This window comes from Siniperca chuatsi, linkage group LG13 (genome assembly GCF_020085105.1).
Source record: "Siniperca chuatsi isolate FFG_IHB_CAS linkage group LG13, ASM2008510v1, whole genome shotgun sequence".
NCBI classification, from domain to species: domain Eukaryota; kingdom Metazoa; phylum Chordata; class Actinopteri; order Centrarchiformes; family Sinipercidae; genus Siniperca; species Siniperca chuatsi.
This window is the reverse complement of record NC_058054.1, coordinates 21878990-21900833: the sequence shown is the minus strand read 5'-3', so window position 1 is coordinate 21900833 and position 21844 is coordinate 21878990. Positions and strand designations below refer to the sequence as shown.

Here is a 21844-nt window from a genome sequence, read left to right as displayed (position 1 = left end):
TTTCCTGCCACGTAACGACGCATGCGCACCACTCAGCTAATCATTCGGCTACGTGTACCCGGTGTGTGGAAGTGTTCAGGTATCTCACCTCTGCTGGGTAACAAGCTGCCATAAAACCTAAAAAGCCTTAAAGGAGTGAAACCATGGGAGGATCGCAGAGTGTGGAGATACCGGGAGGAGGCTCCGAGGGCTACCATGTCCTCCGAGTAAGTTTTTAGCTTCTACAGCCTGCTATTAGCTATTAGCTGTTAGCTTAGCATCTGGTCAGAGGCGCAGGATTTCCTGCACTGTGTGTTGACGAGAGGCCGGGGATGACTGCTGGGGCCTCCGTCTGGAAAACACTAACACCATGTCAGAAAATTGTTGTGTGCTTTAGAGTTGTGTTAGAGTAACATATCGTTTCTCGTTATGTTTTTTTTTTTATTTATACCTGCCTGTTAACTAGTTAAATTTGCTTGCCAGAAGCTAACCATCACTGTTGGAGCTAGCCAAAGCTACGTAGCTGCACTGAATGACAGCTGCCAAGCTGGTTTTGTATCCATTATCGGACGCGTCCTTGTGAATAGTGCTTCTTCTCCCTTGTTTTGCAAAATTTGGGCTACGGCGACTTTAGTAAGTTAACAAGCTAACACCGGGCAGCAAATGTCAGTCGTCCTATTCCAAGCTTCCAAACTTGAACCATCAGTTACGTTCACGTTAAGCGGTAACTTTTAGTAGCTTGACAGCAGTACAGTTGTAGACCATAGGAGGATTGGTCCCATACTGCACGAGCCGGAGAAAAAATCAACTTATAACCGGTTTGGCTGCATGTACGGTGTTGAAGGGATATTTTTATGAATCGTAACCAAACCAAATCACATTCTGTCATGTTTGTTTCCAAAAAGTTTCGCATTCTAAAGCCACTGACGGCCCAGCTCTCTTGTGTGTTTGGTCAGCTCAGGAACCTGTTTATGCTGTACATACAGAGGATCTCTGATGCTCTTTATTTACAAGAAATGAAATGAAATGCAGAAAGCCACAGTGTGCAGTCAGGTGGTCTCTAATTTGTATGCAGGTTCAGGAGAACTCGCCTGGACACCGAGCAGGACTGGAGCCTTTCTTTGACTTTATTGTCTCCATCAACAACACCAGACTGGTAAGGAACGCCAGCCAGTGGATCTAGTAGGACCAAATACAAGTTATAGGGGACTGCATGTTTCATGGTTGCCCCTCCGCTCTTTTTCCTCCCCTTTTCTACAGAACAAGGACAACGACACCTTGAAAGACTTACTGAAAGCCAGCGTGGAGAAACCGGTTAAGATGCTGGTTTACTCCTCAAAGACCCTGGAGCTGCGGGAGTCGACGGTCACCCCCAGCAACCTGTGGGGGGGGCAGGGCTTGCTTGGTGTGTCCATTCGTTTCTGCAGCTTTGAGGGAGCCAATGAGAATGTCTGGCATGTGCTGGTAAGTAACCCCAAAGTCTAGTCTGTGTTGTATTGTTTTATGTGGTCCAATGGTAGTGTGTTTACTTATTCCCCCCCTCTCTCTTTAACAGGAAGTGGAGCCTAATTCCCCAGCAGCCCTTGCCGGCTTGCGGCCGCACACTGACTACATCATTGGAGCCGACACTGTTATGAACGAGGTAGTTTATAAGCACTTTAGGTCCTTAAAACTGTCACTCCCGCACATTCTCCATCTGATAAAGCCAATGATTGTGTGTCTCCTCCTTTTTTCCACCTCTCTGTGACTTTATCTACAGTCAGAGGACCTGTTCTCTCTGATAGAGAGCCATGAGGGGAAAGGCCTGAAGCTCTATGTGTACAACACAGACACCGATAACTGCAGAGAGGTGATCATCACACCCAACAGTGCCTGGGGAGGAGAGGGCAGGTAACACCGACTTTAACACACTTGCACACAGGTATACCTACAGGTATAAAGTGAAGTTCGTAGATTTTGAGTTGGCTTTACTTCCAAAAGAAATGTACAGAATGATTTTCAGTTGATCACATCTCAGATTAGCCCGATAATCAGACTGAATTGAAATTTTCTGTTTTTGGATGGGTGTATTTTGTTTTGTTTTAAAGGTCTAGTGTGTAGGATTTGCAACCATTTGAATAATGCTCGCATCACCGTCCCCTTCCACACATGTAGGAGAAACTACGTTGGCCGCAAAACTTGCAAAAAACGGCTCTATCTAGAACCAGTGTTTGGTTTGTCTGTTCTGGGCTACTGTAGAAACATGGAGGTGCAACATGGCGGCCTCTGTGGAAAGGGACCCGCTCCCTATGTAGATAAAAACGGCTTATTCTAAGGTAATGAAAACACAACGATAATTATTTTCAGGTGATTATACACTAATGAAAACATACTTATAACTAATATATTCCATTTCTACCAATAGCTCCTCCTAAATGTTACACACTTTAACATGCAGGTGACATAGTACACATTCCTGCCAACGGTTTCGCACTTATCCACTGAACAACAGGTGGCGCTAACACGCCAAGATACGCAGCAGTGCGCCAGCAAAGGCGGTGTAGAAGAAGACTGCTAGCAAGTAGACATGGATGCTTGAGTTAAAACACTTAAAAACTCGGCTTTACAAATGTTTTATGAGGAAGGAAACGCATTCAACACATTTGTTCGAGCTCAAGTATACACATAATGTGTTTTTGTGAGTAAAACTGAATGTAAATATAACTTTTGTTTGTTTACAAGAAAACTCCACAGGGCACTTTTTTAAAAAAAGGTGATATGTCAATGTTGTGTTCACTACTTGTTTCCACTGCCCCCAAGTGGCCAAAAAAATCCGTCATTGCAGGTTTAAGAGTTGTTATTTCTGTAAGTCGACTTACATCAACCTGTACAGCTATGCCAGTTTCATCTATGCTCGTTGCCATTTACGTGGTCATGTTTCTGTCACTATTCTTCGTGGATGTTGCTATTCATCTGCATCTGGCACAGGAGGATGACATCCCCATTTATAATCCTGCCCACAAACCTCTGATTTCCCAACCCAGCAAGGAGAAATCCGGAGAATCTGGAGAAATGTGGTGTTGTACGTAGTTGTACATAACTATGTACAACACCAGGCCTATTTGAATCGCTAAAAAAACTCAGATGTGGGCAGTTATTCAGTAGTCTGGAACCAGGCTAAGCTCGAATGTGTTTGAATGAAAATCTTTAGGTTTGTTGGTTGGATTCAGAACTTTTTTTTTCTCCCTTCTCCAGCCTTGGATGTGGGATTGGCTATGGATACCTCCACAGGATTCCCACCAGGCCTTTTGAGGAAGGGAAGAAGATCAGCTTCCCTGGAAACTCTCCCAGTGAGCCTGTGAGTCCGCTGAAGGATGGATTCACTGAGGTCAGGACACACACTTTATTATCCAATTTACTCCAGTCCTCAGTTTAGAGTGGAGACATACTAAAACCAATGAAAAAAATGAATGTAATTGCTAAGCAATCACAATTTGTATCATGTGTAATTACACTGTGTATTGCCCTAAAATGTTACCGACTATTACTCCCGCACTGTATATCCCTGAGAGCCAAAACTTCACTTATCAGTATGCAGTGTGTGTGCGTGACATTGAAAAGATTGAAAATGTGTATTTTGTGGCCTCAGATTTTTTTTTTTTAAGTGTTCACACTATAAATGCAAGTTGCCTCATTATGTATGCAGCAAAGCAGGCAGCGGGACAGAGAGCGAGGTTTCCAAATGTGACCTTATCTGTTTGACAGCAGCATCTTTTTCTCTACCTCCTTCATGTTTTCTCGTTTTAACTCCTTCAGGTCCAGCTTTCAGCAGTGACCCCTCCTACTACTACACCTGTTGTCCCCTCTGGCCTTGAAGATTCACTGTCAAGCCTGTCAATCAGCACAGCCCCGCCCACCATGCCCAGCGAGCTGCAGACAGGTATTCTTTCACACACGTCCATTTGCTCCAACACATTAAGCTTGTTATATGACGGGGATATTTGTGATTTGGAAAATCATATATAGCGTGTTTATTTGTGTCGCCCTCCACTCCAGGTTTGCCCACAGTCCCTCTGCTCCCCTCCTCTACCAGCCCCTCCCTCAGCCCCCTCACTCCACTTAATCCTGCCACCACCAGCTTCAACCCCGCCACCACGCTACCAGGTGGGTGATTTCTCATTCATTGGTCTGCTGAGTCAGTGAGCGTTCAACATTAAACGTTTGGGAAAACATTTGGAGACATTACAGCTCCTTCTCTACAGATTTCTATAGGTGTGTACACACCCTTCCAGAAAAAAAACAGAAAGATCTGCCTCAACTGCATTAGCCAATATCAAGTCTAGTTTGTGTACACAGTACACACTACTGAGTTTTCTGAAGGACAAGCAGCACCTAAACAAGAAAACAGTATTTAAGTTAAGCACTTGCAGAAACTCCCCAAACATAGCCAGTGTGTGAGTTCCTATCAAAGTACTATCAACCTTTCTCGTGATGCTTTCTCTGTTTTTATTCTGGTAGTTGTTTATGTTGCCATAAACAGTCAGCTGTCTCTATGCCATGAATTACCACCTCTTCTTCTTAATTGTGTCTTGTTGGCTCACAGGAAAGGCCAACCAAGTGATATGTGTCGCTCCCTAAAAGCGATTGAACTTTTCTCAAATTTACAAAGCAGGGCTCCAGACTGACTTTTTCCACTAGCAGCACTGGTGCTCCCTACTGAAAATTTTAGGCGCACCAGCACAAAATTTAGGAGCGCCGCTTAAATCGACATGCAATGCAACACATTCATATTTTTTCCCATCTTAACTGTATTACTGATAAATGCTTTGTTATTTCTGTAAATTGTCTATTTATCACCAATGTGCTGTGCTCAGCCACACTGAGAGCAGTACATACAATACATGGCGTTCCTCTCTTCGCGATAGCTGATCTAATATAGTTCCCCGCCGATACACCACCAACCCACGCCACAGTTTATGTAAACAAGATTACTGAACAATATGAAAAACGATAACTTAAATAAAATAGATGTAAAATAGAACAAGGGGAACATGTTGCTCTTAGGAGGAGGCTCCTAGTTCTAAAATTTAGGAGCACTGTCTCTAGAAATGGTCGCAGTCTGGAGCCCTGCAAAGTGCTCTTTTTGCCTATTTTGTTTGGATTTTTGGCAAATTTTCTTTTCCAAAGTAGTTACTGCAGTAAAGTAGTATGAGTTTAATGTAAATAAGGCACTGGCAGTTAAAGAAAATTAATGAATAATGATAGTGCACCCTCATATGGCTGTGTGTGTGTGTGTGTGTAGGTCTGATGCCCCTCCCAGGTGGCTTACCTCCGCTCCCTAGCTTGCCCAATCTCAACCTGCCACTCCCAAACCTCAGTGCGATGTCACTAGCAGGCTCCAGCACCTTACCACCGCCAGGAACCACAGGTAAATAAACGGTCTTACTCTGTACCGGTTTCACACTCTATACAAGTTGCTTCCAAAGTACTCCACAAGGGGTCACAAGTTAAATCATGAGATTATCAACTGGATAGGAGAGCAGAAAAAAAACAGATTTCTGCTACCTATAATTATGTTAATTCTTTCAGACGTTCCTCTAATCTTTGCTTTATACCTTGTGAAATACTGAATAATTGTAGGCGCTTCAGGCCTTAAAAAAAAAAATATATATATATATATATTCAAATTAAAAAGTGGGGTTGGGGTCAGTCTTAGGTTGAACAATGGTAAACATATGCACCCAGTGACAGGGGGTCACAAGTAGACATTGCTTGGCTATGTAAAATATAAACAGGCTTTACACAATTGCTAATTATTTGAGTGTGATTGTGATGGAGACAGCTTGTCCCATAATGCATCGTGCATTGGAAAGGTGGTACTCGCAGCTAGAAACACGTGAATGATTCCATGATGGCAGCACAGCAAACAAATAAAAAGAAATCATCGCTTAAAGATTTTCACTCACTATTTGTGAAATTTTAGTGACTGTATTGGCATTCAGATTATATACTATATTAGTACATAGTATGTGTATATATAGTATATGACATGAGTATATAGTCACTGTATTTATAATATGAGTATATAATCTGAATTAAGACTATTACTTGTACTACTAAAGGAATAGTTCGACGTTTTGGGAAATAAGCTTATTTGCTTTCTTGTCAGTAAAAATAAGGCTACAGCCAGCAGCCAGTTAGCTTAGCACAAAGACTTGGCTCTCACTGAAAGGAACAGAATCCACCGGCTGCTTGTCAGTTAGGGAGAAAGCGTATTTCCCAAGATGTCGAACTATTTCTTTAAGTATAAGTATGTAATTTGGTTGTACGGTTAATTTTAAATATAAATCCTTGGGGGAAAAACTTGCATCAACATGTCTTGTTTTTCGTTCTTTTTGCTCCTGTCTCCAGCAGTCCCACCTCTGGGCTCTTTCCCACCCCTCAACCTCACAGGTCTGGCCCCCTTACCCCCTCTACCCACCATGCTGCCCTCCCAGCTGCCTCCTCTCCTCCCTCAGGGAGTGGCCCCCCTCCTGCCCATTTCCACCACCGCTCCTTCAGCCTCAGTCACAGTCACAGCAGCGCCTGCGTCCGAGCCTGCCGCCGACCCCACAGTCCCCACGGAAGCCGCCTCCACGAACGCCACGGAATCACCGGCCCCCACGGAAACAACACTAACGTCTTAGCCTGGGAAAGAAGATCCCGCTTGCCATCAAACTAAAACACACATCCGGTTTCTCTCTTTCCCGTCTGTTTTTCTCTGTGTTTTTCTATTTATTTGGCCAAGAGGGACAGGCAGACACCTGCATTAGTTCAGACACAGAGGTCGGCATGCTCCAGTTATTGGTGAGGAAGCTTGTGTTCAGCAATGAAGGAAGAATGGAGGACGGATGTAGACTGGTCTTACCAACATGTCTTTATTGCCTGATTGTCATGGAGCTTGCCTAAGCTGCTGTATGTGGAGGACGAGGTCTCCTCTTAGGTTTGTAGTTTGCTTCGCACTTCTGCAGTTACAACAAGGCAAAGAACTATCTTAGGATTTTCCCCTCTGATCTGGCAATCCTCTCTGTTTCACATAGTTATTTTTTTATATAAACAGTGTATGTTAATGGGGCTGGACAATAAATCGAAATGACTGAATTACTACCTACATCATGAATCCCCTTATAAATAAGCTGAGAATACCTACAACAACCATTGACACCTAAGTGAAAGTTCAGCCAACCAATCAGGTCGCAGTCCTGTCCAGAGGTCATTTAACTAGTCATACTGGAATAAATCGGGACAAAGATATTGGATTGGTCCTACAGGAGAAAAGAAATATCACACACTGCTGTATTAAAACATAGGTAAGCGATAAAAGAAAAATGAATTCATCATGTTATAGATTTTTTTGTCTTATTGTCCAGCCCTAACGTGTATACTATTAGTTAATAGACCCCCAGACCAATAGATTAATTTGATTGACATGTATTCATTTTTGTTGAAATTGCTGTATGTCTCCACCCAATGAATGAATCTGCAGTATTTTTGCACCACCTTTTGTGTTTTGAAATTATTATTCTGTCCCTTTTGTATGCCTCCATGTACATCCAGAACTCAGTGGTCCGAAGGATGGTAACAGCCTGAAGGCCATGCCAGAGGGGACGGAGGTTTACAGTTACATGAGCTACTGAGTGGAGTGTATGTGCTGGCTGTTGGTGAATCAGTAGGTAGGGGTGGAACATGGGTGCGGGGTTATTAAATACACAGTACGTCTCCTCCTGGCATGGCCGAAGCAAACTGGTAGGCAGTGATGTAGGACAGCCACAAGGTGTCACTGTAACAGAACTTTCTGAAAACATCTACACTGCACAGTGCGAGCAATAAAGCCAAATTAATTTTATGATGCCTCTGTGTCTTTATATGGTCTACAGTGTTTGTTGCTACTCTTTTTTTTTTTAAATGCTTTTTTACAGTGTCAGCCCCCCGTTACACAAATAAAAATAAATTGACAAAAAACAAGAAGATAAAGTTGTAATGGGAAAGGAATGAAAGCACAGTAGCGCAGTAAAGCTCGGGATCATGGGAAGCCAAAAGGGTTATATTCATCTGCTCAAGCGCCTACACCTACAGTGTAACCTACACCTGCCAAAAAGGCAGGTGTAGGTTACACTGATCACTTGCGAACGACAGGTGTTAAATTGATAAATGAAAAAAAAAAAAGCAGGCGTGGTGTCCAAAAAGACAGATGTGAATTGCAATGGTATTGCAAAGACATTTGGGGGGGGGGGAAACGTGTAAAACAAAGGTGAAGGAAAAAGTACAACATGGCAGCAGAAATTATGTGAATAAATTTACCATTTTAAAAAAATTGGTAAAATGCAGTTGAAAAAGTTAACTAAATACCTTCTTAAAAATTGTAACTCCTGTAGCTACTCAGGTGGGTTATAGATGCGATTAGATGATCATATAAGCAACTGAACACCTAGTTGTGAAATTTTATCACTACTGAATACTTAATATGGACATTTGCAAAAACCTGATAGGATCCCTGGTAGCCTTGATGTTCAAGATAGAATTTTTCATCTTGAATTTGGGGTTCTGAATTGAACCAATCCAATTGGAGAAACTTTTTTTTTTTTTTTTTTTAAATGGGACACTTTAATGTTCTATGTGAATCTATGAACCCTTTTTGAAATAGCACCTCTTGAAAATACCTACTGGAAACTTTTTAAAATTAAAACCACAAATTCGGACATGGCTTTCAAAGTCAAATATTTAAATGCTTTAAATTCAGTGGCATGTAAAGTCGACATAATTAAGCATTCAGCAGTGATTAAATTTAATTCATAAGATTCAAATTATTTACAAGTGATAGATGTTAGTCTTACACTGTAATAAATGCCTGCTGACTGAACTATGGCCAAGTAATTATGTTTATTTTTAATTATGTTTTAAGTATCATTTTTCAACAAATCCAGCTCTGTAATGCAGCTAAATATTGTGGGGGAATGGTGCCTGCGAGGCCTCGTATTAAGAATTTCCATATCTCAGTGTCTCATTATTACTGCTCATTAACACATAGATATCACCTTCCTCTGCTGTTAAAAAACACTTCTAGTGACGTTGCATAACCCTCCTCAGGAAATATGGGTCACACTGCAGGAATTAAGACTTGTAAGGCAATCTTTATTGCATATGAATGACACGGCCTAGCGCTGCAGCCCCACCACTAATGTGATCTGACACATAATGGCTGTAGCACCTATCTTCTGCTGTTGTTTTGTCAAGTAGAAGAGAGGACAAATAAAACTAGACAGGAGGGGTTATGTTTGTTTTATGCCTTACTGCACCCAAGTGGATAAAATTACACTTTTTCAAAATGGACGCAGACTTCACTGCACTTCATCACTTGCTTTCATTTGGGAGCAGCAAGCCGTGAGCAGGTACTTCCTGCAGTTTCATCTGCCTGTCATGTTACTGAAATCACATGTGTTTGGGGGGGGTTTGTTCATCTAATAAGACACATAGAAAGTCAATTATTTTTAAAGCAGACGAGAGCGCGGAGAGAGATTGAGACACCCACAACTTGCTTTTAACTGCTCCAGCTTGTCTTTTATCGGAATTCTCGCCCAAGTATATTTCTCTTTCTTGCCACGGGCGTGCTTTGGGCAGAGTCCAGGTTGCCTGCATTTGAGAGGGTTTTAAATGTCACAACAACGTTCAGGTAAGTGTTTTATTTACAGGACGACAACATTTGGATATATCCACTTGATTTCTAGCTGCAGCTAATCATGCTGCAGCACAGCCAACCTGGAGCGCGCCCACTTCTAAGTGACCATTCCTAACTACACAGTATACTGGGACTTTGCTCCATATAATGTCTGTTGGACTTTAACAAGAAAGTAAACAAAAACCCGTGTGGACATTGATGTTGGTGGCAGAGGAACCCCCCCCCCCCAAAAAAAAACAGTACAGCGGGTGTCTGTTTCAGAAAAGGGGCCCTGGAGATTGTTCCTCTTAACACAGTTCAAGTATGCACATATGCCAGGCGAAAACCGTTCACGTTACAAACTAAAAGCAACATTTATAGCAGCAAACTGAGAACAGCTTTCAGGAGGAAACACAAATAAACGGAGCAAAGGGAGACACTGGGAAGCAACGATAAGCCTCATTATTATGTATTGGCTAGTGAGTAATGTCTCCTGCACGTGAAATGTACACTAAATTCTGTGTCCCGAGTCTTTGCAGTACAGTAACAGCTGATCCAGACCCTCAGTTCAGTCCAACTCTCTTCAGGCAGCTTGATGAGAACATCTATGACAACATGGTGCTGTAATACTCCGCTGTAATAAACATTTTGACTCTCATCTGAACAACAAAAATGGATTAAGACAGATTCACAGATCCACTTGCTGTAAACCCAGCAGTAGATCTGAAATGCTTTGCAACGAAACAAAAATGTGAAGTGAGGACTTGGCTTAGTCCAGAACTAGCCCTCGTTGTAGTACTTCATGCCAAATGTGTGAGACCAGATCACCACGATCTGGACCGAAGTGCAAATCGACCCCAGAAATTTAATCTGGCGCATTTTTTTTATGTTTATTCGAGTCCCATCAAGGTTACTTTTAAATTAACACCTGTCGTGTGCAGAGGACTACAAGGGTCAATTCAATGAGATGTAACCATCATTTTGAGCCTCATAACAATGGACTGCAGAGTTGACTTGAACAGGTAGTCCATATTTGATGTACAGATACCTTCTTTGCAATACACACCTGTTCACCTTTTTCTTCTGTTCCCCGCTGGTCAATGCCACCCTCAAATAAGCAGCAAGAGAACATCTCTAACAGCGGCTTTATGTTGAAGAAATGCTAAGCCATCTTGTGAGGTGTGTTGTTATGGTGTAGAGCTAAGAGAGGTGGGCTTGGACAGGGCATCTAGGAGCCCCTATAGCTGTTGAAATGTCTCCTAAGGGTTATTTAATAAAGTCCATAAAGAAATCTACTAGCTTCCTCATTTTCTTTTCTTGCCCCAAACAACGCTCAGCCTCTTTCCATTCTTGCCCCTCTCTCTTTCCATTTCCCTTCTATTTTCCAGTTTTGTTCTTTCTCCTATCTCACACAGCTGAGTTCAAGGGCACAACTCTGTACAACACATGCAAAGGGAGTTATCCCCCCCCCCCTTCCACTTCTTCACTCTTCCATGTTAATTCTGCTCTGTTGCTAATGTATCCATTTGGGAACAGCTCAAGTAAAAAGAGATCCACATCCACTATCCTCCAATTCTGACAATCCTGCCTTGAGAGTGGCCAGAGGGTCCTGTCAGTCATGTGAGAGAGCCAGTCAGTAGGTAGGTAGAGATGAGGCGGAGGGCTGCAGGGAGCCGGAGGAGTTTGAACGTCTCATGTGAGGGAGGAGGTAGGAGTCCGAGCACAGTTGGTGAACATCGAACCTGTCCTCCTTGCGGTAGGCCAGACAGCGCCGGATAAATGCCTGCAGAGCAGAGGAGAACATGTTATAAAATGAGCTGCAGGCTGTGAGTGGGTTTGTGTCGAGACTCTTCATATTTACTTAGAGCCCTTTTGTCTGCTCCGTGGCAAAGACTGTGCTTTAAACGGTTCTTTTTATAGCTACACATTAGGGTTGACTCAAGATGTTTTCGAGCATGTGTCAACATGACATTGGATAGCCAACTTGTCTAAAACGCCTTTTAATATCACAACTAAAATTACAACGCACAAATGTCTCAACTCAGTTATGCTTACGCCTACTTGGGTTGGGCAGAACGATGATTGATACCAAGAGACGATTAACATTTGCTAACCGTCAGACATTTTGTTCTGTTGTTTATACTGAGGTCCCCATCCCTTTAATATCTCTGGCATGTTGCAAATTACACAGTAGGACAGCTTTATGGCATTTTTGGGTCAATTTGATGAAGTACCTTAATTTTTAACTGGGCCAAAAAAAAAAAAAAACCCAGACATTTCCGCATGGTTATTTAATCTGTAAATGTTGCTGGAGGTAATCAGAAGATGCTATTCACATGGTTATTTTTAGCAGAATGTATACATAGAACTGGCATACTGGCCCTTGTGAATGTGTACTGTATATATATATATATATATATATATATATATATATGTGTGTGTGTGTGTCTCTGTGTGTGTGTGTGTGTGTTACCTTGGCCTCTGTGCTAGCCTGCGGTTTAGCAGGGAATTGGACCTCTGTGGCTTTGAGGATGGTGTTTTCCTGGAGAATATCCTGCTGTGATTGGTTGTGACCAAACGGCTGGAAAAAACAAATCACATACAAGTCACGACCAATCCAGTGTCTTTGCTTCAACAATTGTGACTGGAACCTGAAAAATGAATTCAAGAAGCGAAATCTCTGATGTACAAATGTTTTTCCCCCCTACAATTCAAAGCACTGCCTCTGAGAATTGACCTGAGTGGCCCAACGTAGTCACTGAATCCACGTTGAGTTATCTACTGGAAATGTATACGGTCTTCTCTGAGTTCATTTGCTGTCTGCAAAGTGTGGCAGGTGGTGTTTACTGTTGTACCTTGCGTCCGTAGAGGCACTGGAAGAAGATCACTCCCACAGACCAGACATCCACCTTGTTGGAGATTTTAGGTGGCTCCTTCCCCACCACAAAACATTCTGGAGGAAGGTACCTGAAAAACAAACACACACACACACACACACACACACACCCCTCAGACTGACAGTAACATGGGTTAAACCCCTCTTTATGGTTGAGGAATTACCTTTGATTCCTACTACATGAATCGTATGAAATAATCTTGGAAAAGTCAATGATTTGCAAAAATATGTATGAACTCTCTATTACATTGTATTACTGTTGATGCTTTATCTGTGTGTGTGTGTGTGTGTGTGTGTGTGTGTGTGTGTGTGTGTGTGTGTGTGTTTTTACCAGTAGGTGCCTGCTCCCTGTGATGTGAGGTCCATCCCGTCCACGCCATAGTTATCATCATCCATAATCTTAGACAGGCCAAAATCTGTGATTTTAATTTCTCCACACGCAGTACCATCCACCAATAAGATGTTACCTGCGCACACCACAGACAGTGAGACTCAGTACAGCGTGAGACAGAGCGATTGATGCAAGATCAGGTTCAAATACTGGGAAGGACTGGTTCCAGCTACAGCAGTATCACCAACTGCACTGCGCAAGATACGCAAAGCTCAGCCAGACCCATTTCACACCCTATGTTGACAAGGAGAACAGTAAAAGCAATTGCAAGGGCCGTAACTGACTCTAGCCTCTCCTTAGAAGTCAAACATTGCAAACAAAGCAGTATAATTGTTTTCATCAGATTTCAGTTATCTACATTTAATTCCATGTATGATTCATCCAAAAACGTTTTGAACATGCGACCCACCAGGTTTGAGGTCGTAGTGAATGATGGGGGGTTTGATTTCGTTGAGGTAGCGCAGGGCGCTGACAATCTGCATGACAATGGAGCGTGCCTCCTTCTCTGACATCAGCTTGTTTTGCTTCAGGTAGAAGTCCAGGTCGTTGCCTTCACAGAACTCCAGAACAGTACAGAACCTGGGAGAGCAGAGGACGCAGATGGACACACACGGTTACATACAGGAAAAAAAGATCTAATTCAAGAACTGAAGGTGAACAAATCCAGGTCAACAGTACTTGCAACTTGTGCTTACTCTTATATCAAGAATGTAACAGTACCGTCATTAATTTATTGATCCCTAAGTAGAAAGATCAACTGCTCATCCAGTATGAGTTGCTTTTTTCTGAGAGCTGGAACGACTGAAGGCTAAGAGGAGAAATTTCACTTCCCACTCAGGGGTCAGGGTCAGGACTTTCTGCTAGTGTATGAGCCCCGACTTGAGTTTCCAGACATGTATGTGATCTGCTCAGTTTCACAAAGAAAGCTTTGCTAACATGGTACAACATGAGCTGGGCCTACGCTCAACCTTTGGACTCAACATAGAAATGGTTTTGTCTGTTTTTTGGACAAATATACAGCATCCTCAGCCTGGGTAAGTATCATTGGCTACCGGTTTCTTTAACTCTCTCAAAGATAGAAGTTAACCCTGTAAAAATAACCACTGTCAGGGCATGTTGATGCTCGATCATACATTTCTCTGCGAACTGCTTTTACTATTTACTCTTTTCCAATCTGATAACAACCCTATGATGTTTGCTCTTACTTGTAGCGCCCACTGACGTAGACCCTTGAGATATTATACAAACAACTCGTGCATTATTTGAATATTTACTGGGTAGGGCATTTACAAAAGGTTTGAATCTTACTGATGTGCACCATTTTTTTTTTTTTTTTTTAAACCTCAGGATATGTCAACCCAGCAGGACTGCAGCTGGCAGAGGTCAGAGGTGACTCACGTGTCAGTATCCAGGGAAAAATAGTCATACAATTTGACTATTCTGGGATGGTCCAGCTGCTTGTGTATCCGGTACTCCCTGCATGCATGCCTGGAAGGAAATAAATGTCAACGTAGTGCGTGTTGCTGGAGAAACATTTTGTCTTTGTATCTCTAAAGTTGTGTGTATACAAGACCTACTTGTGGTAGTTCTCCTTTTTCTCCTCTCTCCAGTTCTTGTTGAGCTGGTGGATTTTAACAGCTGCGTAGCGCTGCTCAAACAGGTCAAAAGCCTGTGTGTGACAAGAAAACACACACACACGTTTCCAAACGTACTTTACAGAAACAGGGGATAGGAAAAAAACTAGTGCAACCATACAGACATTACCTTATAGACTTCACTGAAGCCGCCCCTGCCCAGCAAGTGCAGCAGCAGGTACCTCTCATTCAGGGTAGGATGGTCTTTAAACCTGTGTGAGGAGGCACAAGATTTTAATCTCACTGCTTTTACCTGACTCGTGTCACCTTTTAAACAAGTAGAGATTTTTTATTGCACTTCCATATTCGTACATTTACTGCAAAAGACGTTCTCCACAACTTCAATGTTTTGTATTGACAGTTTAAACTTTTTAATCCCAGTCTTAACCGTTAGGTTACTTGGCAGGTTAATGTCCTGTATGTAGAACGGACTTACGCTGAGCTGTCCTCATTGTTTATCCTCTTCAGCTCTCGGATATGGAGGTTCCTCACCCGCTCCAACCGCTCCAGCTCTGCTTGGATCTCAGCTTCCTCCTGCATAAACACACCATTTTAATTATTTTCCTTTTTAAAGATTCATGCACTTAAAACCCATGTATGCATTGTTCTAATGACATTTTCAGTGTTTCAATATACATTTTGGCCATTTCACTGGATAAAAACATCTTATGGCCACAATATGTTCTAATCGACTGATTGATTGAATATTTTTTTGCTACTGACCTTCTTCAGATGTCCAAGGCGAAGCTTGAAGATCTCTTCCTGCTCGTGGTACTCAGCGAGGGTCAGTCTGCCAAAATATGGACAAGTCAAAAACTCCAGACAGAAAAGAAATCTCAAAAAACAAAGATTCATTTTGGACCACAGAGGGATAATTCGACTCCAAGTCATCTCGCAATGAATTTTTTAAGCCTCCAATTGAAGAGGAATTGTAAATTGGAACAAATGTATCTAAAAAGAAGCCTATGATATGGCTACTACAGTCAAAACAATATAAACAGGGGACGATCATCCCTCTCATTCTTTATGGTCCAGCATCCTCCAGTTTTACACTGACAGTATGTGTCTATTTTAGTGTACTCACAGCTGGGGCAAGGATGGCTTGAGGAAGGGGTCAGAGTCGTTGCCGTTGACCACCTTAGTTTTGCGCTGCTTGGGTTCAGAGGTGGAGGCCACCGAGAGGGAGGGAGACGCAGGGTTTGGAGGCTTCCTCTTGGCTAGTAGCTTTCTCTGTCGCTCTATGTCCTCCCTCTGCTGGTTGATGCCCTCCTGCTGCCTACACAGAGAAGAGGTGTAGGAAATGGGTCATATGGGGAAATGCTGTAGCAGACAATAAACAGCCTTTTATTCCTGGCTGTGAAGTGAAGCATGCACACAAAATTCCCTTCAACACTGTTTAGAATGCAAAACCTAAAATATGATGAAATTAATTTAATCGGTTTGCAGTCTCTCACTTGATCAGGTTCTGGAATGCGTATCCGTCGGTCCACTGCTCTGTGTAGGACGCTCCGTGTCTGACAGTGGTGAAGTGACCGAGACGGAGACGGTCCTGCATGCTCTTCTCCCGACACGACTGCTTCTCCTGGGTGCTCTGTTCACAAAAACAGGCAGACATTAGAAATACTTAGTAGCGTTGCTGAAGGCGTCTCGATAGCAACAGAAGAAAGACAAACAAAATATTCTGGTGAAAAGCCCTTGCCTATAACCTCTAGGTTACATCTCCACCCAGAATAAAAGGTGTGGTAGGTACGTTTATTTTTTTAATTCCAAAACTGAATTGCCCATTTAAGAATTTTAATATTAATGAATCAAATGACAGTATTGTGAAAGGGTTTCTTGTGCACCAAATCCCACCACCACTGTGCAGCTCTATGCAACTCCAGCTCAAAATGGTGGAGACTTAAGGAAAACAGGTGGCAGAGATCTAATAACCCAAAGACAGAATTTTTCCCCTCAGGAGTTGTGGACCACAGCAGAGCTAAAACACCAGAGAATATTGTACTTCTGTTGCATGTGTATGTAGGCACTTTTTTGTTATCTTTCCAAGCAATAAGTTTCAAATTTTCTATATGATGCTGACACAGTGCGTGATGTTATGCCTCTGTTAGAGACACAGCCTACTGTGTATAAGCCTGTCAGTTTGTTTTTCTTTCTGCCCACAAGTGATCAAAAACCACTTTATGCAGCTGTTTTTCTTTAATCGAATGTACAGCGAATACACAAAGGGTGCACTCATGCAAAGACAGATACCTTCTCTATAAGCAGTTTCTTGCTCATGGTGATGCACTTATTGAGCCTCTCCTTGTATTTCTCCAAGAGTTTTTGCTGTTCATCTATCTGTCTCCGCAGGTCACAGTTAGCCTGTTAAGGAAAGACAGCATGGACTGCATTCAATTTGGTTGTGTAGTTATAAAGATAATACAAACCTGACATGATAACCTGCAGTACATTAAACTGTTGTCCTCTTATGCACTCTCCATCAAAACTCAGGTTATGGACACTGAACTCACCCTGAGTAGGTCATCTATCCGCCCCTCTTTTTTTTCCAGGTCCAGACTCTTGTTGCTCTCCAGAGCAGCAAGTTTCAGGCCTGTTAACTCCGTCTAAGAGAGCCAGACAGAGAGGTACCAGTCAGAGGTGTATTAATAAATGTGTCAGAGTGTCAAGTCATGTGTGCGTCGTATTACCTGGACACACTTGCTGGAGGAGGCTTTGGGGTTGTGTTCCCCAAAACACAGACTCGTAGGAGAGGAGCTATTCTGCCGGATCTACAGACAAAGAGGTATTGTTAAATCTTGTAATAACACACAGAGACTCACGATCACCTCGTGTGCAAATAACTCATCAGAAATCCTTGTGTTCAGGCATTCTACTGTTTGTGAAATACTCACGATTAAGCCCGGGGCAGAATGCGAGTTCTGTGGAGAGCGGCGAGCTGATGGGAGGCCTCTGACTGGACTGGAGCCATTTCCACCCTGGAACTTTGCAGAGAAAAATGGGTAAATTTCAGAATCTGATCCAAAGTGATAAGAATATATATATATATATATATATATATATATATATTGGAATGACAGAAGTTGCTGCAATACTCACGTCAAAGTAGTCGCTGATCTTGGGCCCACGTGTGGAAGTCTTCCCTGCATAGAAAATTGAACAAAGATTTAATGCAAGCTATCAGTAATGCATAGATGCCTACATTAAACTGATTGCTTTCAGGTGTCAGTCATACCTTGACTACTCTCTGAATAGGTGTCAGCTTTCCTTTTCCTCCCTCTTGACGATTCAGAGTGCTTCTTCTCCGGGGTCTGTGAATCGATATGAAATAAGAGAGAGAGAGAAAAAAAAAGAAGAAGTTATAAATCCCCTGTGTTTTACCTAACAAAGCTGGTTCGAGTGGTGGTGTTCAGCAGGAAAGAGCAGCAGGAAGAAAGGGTACATACTGAGTAGGCAGGGGAGCTCCCTCTTTTCAAATCAGAGTTCTAGGAAGAGAAGAGAAGGAGAGGTGGAGGTAGTGGGAGAGACAGAAAGACGAGTGGGCAGAGGAAGGTAAAAACTGAGTACTGACAACATGCAATTGTGTCTAACCAGGCTTCATTGTTGGTATCTGTGTAACAAAATATGCATTATTTAATTGCAGCTTTTGTTCTGTCTTCTCAAAATAAGTAATCCATACCCATTGCAAAAATGGTAAGTGTGTGTATGTTTTACCTCTGACTCCTTGTCGCTAGATGAACCCAGACTGCCATAGCTGTGGTTAGAGGACTCATTGGCCAGACCCTAGACACAGTGAGAATTCAAACAAGAAAGTGAACAAACACAATATGAATATAGTCTCTACAGGTGTGTGGTACTATTCCAAGTTCAGTATTCTCATGAAATGTAAACAAAAGTGAAACAAAGCCTGGAGGCAGGCCTCTAGTCTGCCACGTCTGATAGGAATCCAGATCTTCAGTTATTAGGTGTGTCACTTGGCTCTTTTCCACCACATGCACATTTCCAGGAACCCTGCATCCTTTTTAGGAAAACAGGAAATTTTACCTGCTTTTCCACCATGGAAACCTGGGTTTGGTTTTTATTTCCTGCCACTAAAAAGTCCCTGTTGCTAAGATAGTACTTTCTGATTAGTTAGTCACTGGAGTTAGTCACTGATGAACACAAACCTCAAGACTGCTACAACTACTGTACAGCATTATTTCTTCTCCAAGCAAGCACCGGTTGTCACAAGTATTGATATTAGAACTTGGGATTGGAATTTCTCGTTATTATCTCACAGTCAATTTCTTCAGTTGTCTCAAAAAAGTGTTGTCTTGTGACAGAAACAAAGCTGTTTAAAGCTTTTTAATCCTTTATCGGTCAGGAAACAAGAATGCACAAAATGAACTTTTAGCTCATGAGGCTCTTTAATTCCTGAGTCAGCTGTGTTTGTGTGTGTTATGTGACGTATCTCAAAAATAAGGCTTTAGTTTTTCTGTTACCTTAGCACCTCCACTGGTGCTCCCAGTGCTGCCTACTGTGTTGCCACTGACAGCTCCTGTGAACCTGGCCTCCAGCAGCTCCTGTCTCCTGGGGTCCAGGCTGTGCAGCTCCTCCATGGGGCCTGGCATGAGGGCATCAACAAGAGCAAGGAGAGATGCTTACATTGTCGTCATTACTAGCAAACAGTGGCAACAAGTACACGGGATCAGAGCAACAGAGCGCTGAACATTTTTCTTTGACAAAATTACTAGAGAGGAATAAAAATGAGCACTAAGAGAAGGAGCAGAAGACAGTATCAGTGGGGAGGATTAGAGAAAATTAGAGTGATTTGAGGATAAAAATAGAAATATGGATTTGATTCAACTGGGCAGTAGTTAGCTCTTTAAAAGATGCACTTTCATGCTATGATGGAAGATACTGTAAATGAGTGACGCTGCATTTCTAACTTAAGCAGGAAGGTCATTCTACCACTGGGACGTCAGGAGGGAGAAGAGACGAGGCTGGGCGGAGTCTCCCAGTATGTCAACACAAAAATCTTCAACATGCCCTTTTATTATCTCTTCTAGTTACGACTGTCACAATGGCCTCAATTAGCACAGTGCTAAACTAGTCTGTGATATTTAGAGATCTCAATACCTTGGAAGCCTTGCAGATAGAGCACAATACCAGATGAGATAAGGACATTTGAAGTTTTATGCCAAAGTCGCATCTTTCTACATGCTGCACAGTCGATGAGGAATAGATTTAGGTCTTTCAGTAGTTATGTGGCTAATTCAAGTGCTACACGTGTGCATCAATGTTCCTTACGCTGTTGAAACAGGACACTGCTTTTGGTCTCACAGGCCATTCAGGCTTTGCAAAAGACTAGTTTTACATTTAAATTTCCTCAGTATATAGTCAGATTTGCAGATGTCCAAGTGGTAAAGCTTACCTCTGTAAATCCGAGCCACAATGTTCATTAAGATTACTCTCTCACAAGCAGTAGGCTAAACATATATGCTGCCTGACTGGGCCTTGCTCTATGACAACCGGTTTCCAGGGAGAGACACACAGTTCCTCTGCTCCCTGCTGACTACTGCTGCAAGTGTTTGTTTCCTTATTGGACATTTCCTGGCTGTCATCTTTACATAGCTTCTGGCACAGGGGCAAGCCCTAAAAGGCATAATGGACATTATGAAACCCTTGAGCAGTGAAATGGGGAGCACACTACAAGGCCTATGTGAGGTTATCTAAGGACAGGGGAGAGAGTGATTTAGGCTAATTAATGTATATAGCTAGAGCTTCTATTATAGCATTATTTTGTATCTTAGTGCTTAAGTGTTAAGAGTCTCAGGTTGAAAATTCATTCTTAAACAATATCCTCAGTACTGTAATTATAACGCAGATTTTCGTTCTTACCGTCTTATTAACACCATCACTGCCTAAATAAATATATATAGAATTATTATTATTATTATTATTTTTTTTTTTAACATATCATGTCCTATAACTAATATACTTAGCTGGACGATTATAACCAATTGATCCCACTTATGATCACAGTTCTGTCACATCACATCCAGCAACTCAGCAATATCAGAGTAAATAAAGTGTCAACAACATGTCGAAAACAAATATGCATCCAAACTGGCCAGAAAGGGAAAATCCAGGGCCTGATCTCAAGTTTATAGCAGTAGGGGCATGCACTGCAATGCATTAATGGATGCATGCATAGCTACGTTGTTTAATATCCAACTAGATGCTGTTGATAGGGGGCGAATGTTACAAACTGCTACAAAACACTGTTATCGCACAGCTACGAGTAACTATAAATCATGTAAGCTGACACTCATACAAACAAAACAACAAGCTAGCGCTGCCTTTGTGCAAACATGATAGCTTGCTGCTACTTAGGCTGGCCATCAACTGAACTGACAGCTGACGTTTGGCTTCCAATTCACGGCATCAGTGAACTTGACATCCATTTTTACTTCAAAAAACGTTAGCTCGACAAGGCCAAAATAATCCACTTCTCCTGCAAAGGATACACTTTTAGGAGAATAAGAGTCGGTCGTGCACTTGGTGAGCTAATATACCTTCCTTGCTCTTTGCGGTCGCCGTTATATGTTGTTGAGAAAACGTTGGGGACGAGGAGAGCTGCGACCAAGATGGCGTCGCCTCCAAACTTCCACCACCACTTCCACTGTTACTTTGGACACTCATGAAGCCACTTTACCGCCGAGAGGAGCCAGCGTACACACTGCCGTTTGCGGAAATCCCAAACTTGCGTCCATCGTTTGACACCTGCTGTAACCGAACAGGCCAGTAAACGTGAGTTAGAGTCTTTTTGTGTTGCTAGACGTCTCGCATTTTTTGACCCATGTAGGTCCTGCGGAGGAGCGGCTTCCTTAGACACTCGCTGAAACGGATCCAATGTAACATTAACCTTTGCATGATGACCGCACCGCGCGCCTGTCAGCATCCAGTTCGCGAGCGGAGCTCTGATTCTAGTAGGCGAGACTATCGCGAGGCTGGCGCGCACCTAGCAGCGCGATGGGGGATGGCATGACACCGAAACAGACACTGATCTGGGATCATTTTACCCTCCTCCAAACTAGTCTTAGGTTGACTGGAAGGCACAACTCAGCGTCGACCTGAGAACAGCCTCTTGTTTTGGTGAAAACAACAAACAACCCGTAAAAATGGCCGAAAGTTCTTGCCTGCTTGAGGAGAACGACAGAAAACAGAAACACACATACGCACACACACACACCACATATACATGTATATACATATACTGTGTATGTATATGT

The 21844-nt window shown here is 42.5% G+C and overlaps 2 protein-coding genes across 6 annotated transcripts; one reads left to right on the top strand and one right to left on the bottom strand.

Annotated features, from left to right (window-relative positions):
* Nucleotides 1–7843, top strand: LOC122886465 (Golgi reassembly-stacking protein 2-like). Of its 2 annotated transcripts, none has more exons than XM_044218701.1 (10): nucleotides 1–206; nucleotides 1055–1135; nucleotides 1240–1443; nucleotides 1535–1621; nucleotides 1739–1869; nucleotides 3214–3346; nucleotides 3775–3898; nucleotides 4015–4122; nucleotides 5261–5386; nucleotides 6373–7843. In XM_044218701.1, the coding sequence occupies exons 1-10, from the start codon at nucleotides 144–146 to the stop codon at nucleotides 6642–6644; spliced, it is 1329 nt and encodes a 442-aa protein (XP_044074636.1). In that variant the 5' UTR covers nucleotides 1–143; the 3' UTR covers nucleotides 6645–7843. The 2 variants fall into 2 exon arrangements, with proteins under 2 accessions (XP_044074636.1, XP_044074635.1); XM_044218700.1 differs by having other exon boundaries at nucleotides 7–206; nucleotides 6370–7843.
* Nucleotides 7844–9108: 1265 nt separating this feature from the next.
* On the bottom strand, nucleotides 9109–21579 carry LOC122886464 (serine/threonine-protein kinase tousled-like 1-B). Of its 4 annotated transcripts, none has more exons than XM_044218696.1 (22): nucleotides 21128–21579; nucleotides 19052–19173; nucleotides 18285–18353; nucleotides 18017–18055; nucleotides 17806–17881; nucleotides 17670–17713; nucleotides 17465–17548; nucleotides 17261–17341; nucleotides 17084–17176; nucleotides 16824–16934; nucleotides 16028–16164; nucleotides 15658–15849; nucleotides 15297–15363; nucleotides 15010–15107; nucleotides 14704–14785; nucleotides 14517–14608; nucleotides 14338–14427; nucleotides 13349–13518; nucleotides 12880–13015; nucleotides 12508–12619; nucleotides 12126–12233; nucleotides 9109–11435 (listed from the first exon to the last, which is right to left on the bottom strand). In XM_044218696.1, the coding sequence occupies exons 1-22, from the start codon at nucleotides 21252–21254 to the stop codon at nucleotides 11286–11288; spliced, it is 2280 nt and encodes a 759-aa protein (XP_044074631.1). In that variant the 5' UTR covers nucleotides 21255–21579; the 3' UTR covers nucleotides 9109–11285. The 4 variants fall into 4 exon arrangements, with proteins under 4 accessions (XP_044074631.1, XP_044074630.1, XP_044074633.1 ...); XM_044218695.1 differs by having other exon boundaries at nucleotides 17465–17554; nucleotides 21128–21577; XM_044218698.1 differs by lacking the exon at nucleotides 18017–18055.
* Between the last annotated feature and the right edge of the window lie 265 nt (nucleotides 21580–21844).